The sequence below is a fragment of the Chinchilla lanigera genome, unplaced genomic scaffold, assembly GCF_000276665.1.
Source record: "Chinchilla lanigera isolate Chin_1 unplaced genomic scaffold, ChiLan1.0 scaffold00112, whole genome shotgun sequence".
Taxonomy (NCBI): Eukaryota; Metazoa; Chordata; class Mammalia; order Rodentia; family Chinchillidae; genus Chinchilla; species Chinchilla lanigera.
The window spans coordinates 1,031,642-1,040,401 of NW_004955513.1; the positions used below are offsets into that span (position 1 = coordinate 1,031,642).

General features: G+C 59.3%; 1 protein-coding gene across 4 annotated transcripts in view; it reads left to right on the top strand.

Moving 5' to 3' along the window:
- Positions 1–7,271, top strand: part of Nup214 (nucleoporin 214kDa) — an 83,274-nt gene extending 76,003 nt beyond the window's left edge. For all 4 annotated transcript variants that reach the window (XM_005408354.2, XM_005408355.2, XM_005408358.2 and 1 more), the window contains 5 exons: positions 6–158; positions 4,122–4,293; positions 5,327–5,466; positions 6,144–6,168; positions 6,512–7,271. In XM_005408354.2, coding sequence (XP_005408411.1) covers positions 6–158; positions 4,122–4,293; positions 5,327–5,466; positions 6,144–6,168; positions 6,512–6,545 — 524 coding nt within the window. In that variant the 3' untranslated portion in view covers positions 6,546–7,271. The remainder of the gene's footprint in view (positions 1–5; positions 159–4,121; positions 4,294–5,326; positions 5,467–6,143; positions 6,169–6,511) is intronic.
- The last annotated feature ends 1,489 nt before the right edge of the window (positions 7,272–8,760 follow it).

The following is an 8,760-nucleotide window of genomic DNA, read 5'->3' on the forward strand; positions in this document are numbered from 1 at the left end:
TTCAGATACCTCTAACCTGTTTGGAAACAGCGGGGCCAAGACTTTCGGAGGGTTTCCCAGCTCGTCCTTCGGAGAGCAGAAGCCCTCTGGCACTTTCAGCTCTGGAGGAGGAAGTGTGGCATCGCAAGGCTTCGGGTTTTCTGCGCCGAATAAAACAGGTACCCACACTATTACTCATAGCTGCCTGCCTGCGCGCCCGCTCACGCAGGGCCCTCTGGGAGCAGGCAGCCGGGCGGTCATCTCCGGGGAGTGGGAGCAGCTACGGAAGAGCTTACTCTGTGCTCCAGTGTACTGTGACGTTCACTGAGCAGCTGCTACATCGCTAGAACTTCGCCAACTCTTCCGAGCCGGGCTGCCAAGGGCATGGTGCAGGAAATGCAGCTCCTGAGAGAACCTAGTCTTAGGGAAAAAATCCTCGCTAGGGAAGAACTCGTAGAGCAGCCAGCGTTACAGAACAATAACTAAAACATAAACAAGGACACATCCTGAGCTGCAGGGTCAGTGGGCATCCCGCGTGCCCACTGCCTTCTCACGTCTGTATCATTTCAGCTCGTCCCAAGTGCGTTTTGAGGGGTGACTTTTGAGCATAACACCTATGTGCATGTGGATGTATACACACTATTCACATGTTGTAACCGTATAGCTCAGGTAATTTTCACATTTCCAGAGCGGAATTTTATCCCAGTAGGTTTGGGGTGGGCTTGTTTGTTTGTTTGTTTGTGGCAGCGTGTCGCTATGAAGTTCAGGCTGGCCATGAACTCACTGTCACCAGAGCTGGCCTCAGTCTCTCAGCAATCTTCCTACTCAGCCTCCTGCCTGCTGGGATGACAGGTGTGGGCCACCATGCCGGGCCCCCCAGTGTTACTTTTAAGGGTCACCCCCAAAAATTGTGCTTTTCTGCAATCCCATGTCCCAGACTTACAGCTGAACATCTTGAAGAACAGTCTGTTCAGCCCCAAGAGCAGGTTCTCCGTCCTCGGCTGCCCTGCTTCTCTGCCCCAGCCTGTGTCGGGGCTGCACTGTAGCCCTGCTGGTGGCATGGCGTGCTGTGACTTGTCAAGGTCAGGGGTGCTGTTTGCTGAGAAAGCAGCCTTCCAGGCAGCTCGGCGAGCAGGACACTTGGAGGACAGATGCTCCCGAGGCTCTGACCTGGGCGGGGTGAGCCCAGTGTCTCCTCTGAGAACTGGCAGTGCGCTGGCTTGTGTGTGCACCGGGCCTCAGTGCGGACCTGGGGCTAGGTAGCTTGGTCTCAGGTTGCCAGTTCTTGGTTCTCTTTATTTGAGCTTAAAATGGCTCAAAACCAACATCATAGCTTCACCATAGCTCCCCCCTCCCCTAAACACTCACACATGCACATGCACTCCGCGGTTTCAAAGTGAAAGGTCGGGGCTGGGGACTTAGCTCATGGGGCTGGGGACTTAGCTCATGGGGCTGGGGACTTAGCTCAGCGGCAGAGCGCCTGCCTGGCCTGCGCAAGGTCGTGAGTTCGGTTCCCGGTACCGGAGAAAAACCAAAAAAAAAATAAAAAAAATAAAAGTGAAAGGGCCACAAGGCTTTTCATCCTAGTTAAAAAGCCAAGTGTAAGCATTTGACTGAGCAGTTGTAGCTCTTAGCCAGCAAGACCTGACAGTGTGTTGTTCGCCTCTTCTGTTGTCCTTGTGCATGGTTCCATACTCTGGAATCACATCCCAATTGATTTAGAAATCTGAAGCTTTTAATTTTTACTCTTGGAGAAAGTCTGTCTCCCACCTTTTGGAATATTCTTCCTGTGCGACGCAGTCCCTAGATTGAGGACTCTGACAGGAGCTGCCTTTCAGACGCTTGAGATGGGTGGAGAGTCTCCAAAACTGCACCGCCAGGCCCGGAGCCCAGAACGGCTGTGAGCCGGAGCTCCCCCTCCTGCTCAGGCGGTGCAGGTGCCGGAAGCAGCAGGGCCAGCCCTTCGGGCATTAAGAGAGATTTCAGGTTGATGTGCGGCTGCCTCGGTCCTCCCTTCAGGAGAGAGCCCTGCTGGAGAGGACAGGGCAAGCTTGGGGGAAGACGAGGCAGGCAGGGCATTGCCTGGCTGCCAGCCTGGCCCCAGGTCTACACTCCTACTCCTTCTCGTGCCATGGGAGGAGGCGGTAAGGGCAAGGAGGCAAGGGGTGGCTTGGGAGTCACATAGATCTGCTCCATCTCCGCTGTCCTAGCAGTTGGCCAAAATCAGACAAGGCCTGAGGAGGGGATTAGAGGGAACTGCTGGAGGGGCACACACCCTCCTCAGGCAGAGTGAGCTGGCGATGGAAGTGCACCCTGTAATCCCAGCTGTCAGGAGACTGAAGCAGGAGGATTGCAGCAAGTTCAAGGCCAGCCTGGACTAGACCCCATCTCAGAAACCCAAAAAAATAAAAAAGTTATCATTGCTGACTACTGGTAAATTTCTCTTTCTTCTGCAGAAGAAAAATCATAAAACTAAGCCAGGCGTGGTGGCGCATGCCTGTAATCCCAGCACTCGGGAGGCTGAGGCAGGAGGATCGGTGTGAGTTCGAGACCAGCCTGGGCTACAAAGTGAGCTCAAGGTCAGCCTGAACTGCATAGTGAGACCCTGTCTCAAAAAGACCAAAAAAATCCTAAAACCTGATCAGCTCATAAAACTGAACTCTTCTTGGCATTAGGAGCAAGCGGTGTCCCCATCTGCAAGCGGGACGGCTGCTCTGCCCCGAGCCGCCCGCCCGCCTGTCTGCCATGCAGCGGTGTGGCTCCGGGCATTTTCTGTGCACACACGTGGCTGCGCTGTCCTCCCCTCTCTTGCTCGGTTTACGCTGTATCATTGCGACTTCTCAGTTTTCAGCCCCTTCCACCAAGAAGCCCAAACAATATTGAGTGCAAGGACTAGATAAAGCGCTGCGACTCTAGGAAGAAAGCGTAATGGGAGCTGCGCTCAGTGTTCAATAATTCAACTGCGGGGGGTTTAGCACTTTCTTTCCAGCCTGTTACATTTGTGATCCCCTGGGCTCCGTTACCGTGGCTCGGAATTTCACTCACGGTGTTAGAGGGCAGTGTTTAACCCAAATGTGAGCCTCAGGGGTGCGAGCGCTATTAACGCTACCTGCACAGGCGATTGAATCACAGGGGAACTTTCCGCGCCGTCCGCGGTGTCCCTGTCCGGGAGAAGCCTGTGGTGTGGTGTGGTTTGAGGCTCCTGGTCTGAAGGCAGATGGGTCCCTCTGACAACAGATTCTGTTTCTGAAAGAGGAGAGCGTGGTGTCACTGCCTGCTCAGGCTGATGGTGTCCTTGGGGTCACTGGGCCACTATGACACCCTTCAGCATGTAGTTCACGGGCCAGCACTCGTCTTAACAGGTGCGCCTCATGCAGTGCCAGCGCGGTCCCCGTGCCCTGTCATGTGCACTCCTGCCCTGCGGGTTACTGTAAGCCTCTTAGAGGAAGGAGCAGCTCGGAGCACCCTCTCCCCGCCAGCCGAGGGGCCTCACTCCTTCCCCCGGTCCCCGCAGCCTGCAGTGGCTGGAGGGGCGGGCGCTCAGGCCACCTTGTGGCTGATGCGGAGTTACTGGGTCTCCTCCTCCGCAGGAGCGGCCGGCACGCTGCCTACCCCGCAGTGGGGGCTGCTCCCAGGCTGCGCAGAGTTGGCCTTACAACAGGGCTCTGCACACACACAGGGGCGCTGGTGTGGGCCGTGCACCCCTGAGGCTGTGAGTAAGTAAACGGCCCTGGCCGGGTGCCTGCGCTCCTCGCCGGCCCTCCTATGACCCGGCCTCCCCAGAGGGGCTGGGAGCCTCAAGTTTTGTGACTCAGGTTCCACGAAGCTCGAAGCCTGGCCGAGTGGGGATTGATGATAACACATGGGAGACAGTGGGGGCTGCTGAGCGCGGCTTCTGGAAGCCCTGGGGAGCCCCCGGCCCTGGGGTGCTGCGGGCCAGGCGGCCAGGTCTGGGGGTGGCTTGTGCCTCTGCGCATCTCTCTGACAGCAGCGGTGCAGCCTTGGCTGGAGCCGGGTGTGGATCTCTAACACTGTGTTTTCCCTTTTCTCCCTCTTCTGATTTGGTTTCTCGCTGCTCATGTCTCTCCTGTCTCCTCCTTCCTTTCTCCCCATTTCTGTTTGTTTGCCTCTGTTTTGCTCAGGTGGCTTCGGTGCTGCTCCAGTGTTTGGCAGCCCTCCTACTTTTGGGGGATCCCCTGGGTTTGGAGGGGTGCCAGCATTCGGTTCAGCCCCAGCCTTTACAAGCCCTCTGGGCTCGACGGGAGGCAAAGTGTTCGGAGAGGGCACCGCGGCTGCCAGCGCAGGAGGATTCGGGTAAGCCCCCGGGGCAGGGGACCAGAGCCCCAAGCTCCCTGCGCACGTACCTGTGTCCCCCTTCCACCGCTAGAGCACAGGCGGTCCGGCCCAAGGGCCCTCCGGGCACAGCCTGGCCGCGAAGGTTTCTGCCTGCTGACGAAAGGAAAACAGCGCCTTTCCCGCACACAGAGACCCACAGCGTGCACATGCGACGGTGCAGAGGCCCTTGTTCGGAGACGACGGCTCTCCAGGGCTGGGCAGAGCTAGAGGGGCAGGGCTCGGTTGGCTACAAATCTTGGGTGTGCTAGGTAGGTAGGTAGGTAGGTGGGTGAGTGGGTAGGTAGGTAGTTGAAACAGGCTGTTTTCCTTACTACCAGAAAGCGGTCTGCCTGGGTAGCTGTCCCCATGGATCCTGACGAGTCAGCAGGACTTGGGGTGAACAGGACCCCTGGAGAGCAGAGGGAGCCAGCCTGGCTGTACTGTGTGCAAGACTCCTTGCCTCATCGTTGAAAGGACATAGACTCATCAGACATACCAGTGTTTGCCTATAGTCCCGGCCACTTGGGAGGCTGAAGCAGGAGGAGCTCTTGAACCCAGGACTTTGAGGCCAGCATGGGCAACGTAGTAAGACCCTGTCTCTCAGACAGACAAGAAGAAAGACCCAGGATCCAGAGAGGAGCTGCAGACAGACAGGGAGGGGCACTCGGTGGAGGGGGTACTCGTGCTGGCCAGCGCTGAGGGCTGACTGTGGAGGTAGAGGTAGCAGGAAGTGTGGGGCCGCTTGGCCCGTGAGCCGCAGTCTCCAGGGGTGGACAGAAGCTCAGGCCTGACCAGGGTAGCGTTAGTGCCGCATCCTTGTGATGTCCCTCCTGCAGCCCAGGTAAAGGTTTGCACAGGGCAGGGCCCCTTGTTTCTGGCCCCTTAAATCGTGAGCGCCATGCAGTCCAGACTGGTGACAGTGGACGAGGCTTGCAGGCCAGAAGCCACCCAGCCGTAGTCCCTTAGCATGTAGAGGCCACCTAATCATGGTCCCTCTCTACTTGGAACTCAGGTTCGGGAGCGGTAGCAACACCACGTCCTTCGGCACCCTTGCCAGTCAGAACGCACCTACTTTTGGGTCCCTATCCCAGCAGACCTCCGGCTTTGGGACCCAGAGCAGCGGATTCTCTGGTTTTGGATCCAACACAGGAGGTAGGCGGTCGCGCACGCGCACGGTGCTCCCTGCCCCTTCCTCAGTGCAAGCCAGCGCCTCCAAAAGAGAGAGCCCACTGACCATCAGCTAAGTGTTCCAAAACCTGGGGGTAAAATGTTCTTAGATTTTAATTAGACCTGCAACATTGTGCCCTTTCTGACCACATGCAGAACCACTGGCTTGGTTTTTTATTGGCATTTAAAAGCTCTAAGAAATAAAGCCAACCCAGCCAGACTGGGACTGTACAGAACCGTCGGCGGCATCTGGTGTGTGTAGCGCTCTGCTGCTTCCAGGGGCAGAGTCTGTTCCATTCGGGCCTTGCCGCAAGCGCAGAGCTTAGCACGGTTATGGTGCTAGAGGCAGAGCCAGGTCTGGGAATCCCACGCCCAGGTCTTGCTTCTCCACCCATAGAAGCAGGGCCGGGGCAGGGTTCCCCAGCGAAGGGGCTCTGGGGCTTCTGAGCAGCCTGGGAGGGCCCGGGCCGGAGCCTCTGCCACAGCAGGGTGGGAGCCCCGAGCCCCAGGACAATGCACAGTTGCCCCTTGAAGAGTGCAGGAGCAGCTCCCACACCCACAGCCATGGCACACAGGAGCTGTGGGGGCTGGGCGGAGGACCTGGTTGGGAACCCGTCTTCCAGGCCTGTGCTTTGAGTTGACCTTTCCCTTGTGTTTTCCAGGATTCAGCTTTGGATCCTCCAACTCGTAAGTAGCTGCTCCCGCTGACCTGGACTAGAAACACTAAACCCGGCCCCGAGGGGCGGGGCGGGTGGGGCGGGGTGGGCAAAGGACCGTTCTTGCTCCCATTTTTCCGATTGCACAAGTTTGTCCTAGAAGCTCTGCAGCTGGTGTTGGGCTTGGGGACACAGCAGGACGTACCGGGCAATGGTGTGAAGGACAGGGCTCCCCCAAAAGCCAACACAGGGGTTCCTCCTCGTCTCCCCCAGTAACCCCCTCCTCCCAGGCTCTGCAGCCTCAGGATCCAGGGTCCCCAAAGCCCTCCCACCCCATGGGGTGCGGGAGCTGAGCTGGCTCTGCTTCCTCACAGGTCTGTCCAGGGCTTCGGGGGCTGGAGAAGCTGAGCTGGCCTCATGGTCCCTTCAGTTCCGGCAACCGACTGTGCTCGCCGTCCTCTCACCTGGGGACACAGGAGTGGGTGTCAGTGGGCTTTGTCACCAAAGCACACCCCTGGGAGGAGACAGCAGAGGCCAAAACCAGAGCTGCCAGGCCACACGCACCATCTCGTCTTGTGTTTCGTTTGGTTTCCCTGCTATTAAACTGTCGCTCTGTTCCGTCCTGGGCATCTGCGGGTTTGTTCAGCTTGTGGAGCGGGGCTCCCATCCCTGTGCTGGGGACCCGGGAAGACCACATGGAGGCCGAGGCCTGGCTTCTGTCTCCTCGCACGCAACCTCGGCCCTGTGCGTTAGGACCCTCGGGGCCACTCCGTGTGGGCAAGGCCTCGACAGTGTCACAGAGGCTCCGGTGGCGGCAGTGCCGTCAGAGCGCGTCGGCGGAGGGCCGCAGACGCACGCAGCCTCCTCACTGCCGCCGCCTGCTCTTGCCGTGGCTCCTGTGCGTCCCCCAGCCTGGGAGGAGGCGGCGGTGTAGACCGCTCCATAGCCGCCGTGTGCTGGCCGCCCTTAGGAGCCACACCTAGCCCAAGCACCTGTGACCACAGTGCAGGTGGCCGCGGGGCGGTCCGGGACCCTGCTGTAGCAGATCCCATGGCAGAACGGTTGGCGACAGGGTTCACCCCCACGGCCTTGAGAGCCTGCTTGCAGTTGTATTAAAGTTCTTCTTTCTTTCAAGCCCGCAGTGTTTTATTCCTAGGCCGATGAGAGTCTAGGAGTTGCTGGCAGACAGGCAGTGGGCGTCAGAATCTGTTACCATCCAGCCCGGAATAGGGCCATGCTTTGGCCTGGGCCGTTGCAGGGAAGGCCGGGAAAGGGACCGTGATTTAGAGATTCCCGTCTTGGAAAGTTGCGTGTTTCCTGTTCTAATAGCGGTGCGGCAGTTTATCCTGTGGTGGTTCAGCTGGCTTGGAGGCCAGAGACACCATGCGGCTCCCTGTACCACAGCCTCTCAGAGGTCGCCGTCCTGCCCTGGGACCTCCTCATAAAATCCAGACCTGCCACCCGCCTCCCCGGGGCTCATTCACCAGGGTAGCACTGGACCGGATACCAGCTGGGGTGTCCCGCAGTCTCGTGCTGACACCAGGGGCCTCGGCCCCCAACACTGGGTTCCAGCGACCCCTTCCCGAGCTGCTGTCAGCAGCGCCAGGACCTGGAGATCCATCCCTGGTGTCCCAAGGGAGGCGTCACATGTGCCCTGCTGTGACATGTGACCAAAGGGGGGCTTATCTGCACTTGGCATTGACGAAGGGCCCAGCCGCTCGAGGAGCTGGGGACCTCAGAAACTTAGTGTCCTTTGTGGTCCTTCGGGGGAAGCCTGTCACCCTTGCTCACAGCGTCCCCTCAGCCCTGAACCTAGGACAGGGGCTGTCTTGAGACAAGGGACCCCAGTCTTGCTGGGTTTGACTCAGTTCGGGGGCCTGGGGTGTGCAGGGAGCCTCCAGCACCCACCCGAGGCCCGGTACCCCTTTGCTCCCCGACAGACGCCTTTTATAAATAGAAGCCTGGAGTACTCTGCCTGAGTGCCCCGCCGAGGCGGCATGGGACAGCTCTGCAAGATCTCCGTAGCGGCTGTGCTCGCAGATAACACCTGCCACGCGCTGTCAGCTGTCCCGTCGGCCCCTCCACATCCCTTTGCTGGCCTCAGCCCCACTGCTCGATGGCAGGGGTCAGCTCAGCACCCTGAACCCACACTGCCAGGATGTGGGGCTAGGAGGCCACCGGGGCCCTGCTGCCCAGGGACGAGGGCAGGGAGCCTGACCCCTCCTGGGCCAGCACGTGGCCTTGGCCAGGCCCCAGGCTCGCTGTTCTGATGTCTGGAGCCGGGGAAGGCGGAGGAGCCGGGCGGGGGATGTGCGGCTCTTCTAGATGTGTCACACGTCCAGGACTGATGCCCCCCAGTGGCAACATAGTGGGAGAGGCCACAGGTTGCTTTCCCAGGGGGAGGTGACGCGAGTCTCCTTGACCCATGTTGATGGAGGTAGCGCTACCTGGCAGTGCCCACGCTGCTGCCCCATCCCGGCGTGTGCTGGCCTCACCCTCGGCTTGCTTTCTTTGCAATCCCCGGGGAAGTTTCTGGGTCAGGTCTGCAGACTGCAGAGGCCGCGGGCCTGGGGCTGCGCCACCCAGCTCTGCGCCTGACTGTGGCCTCACGGTGTCCCAAGGA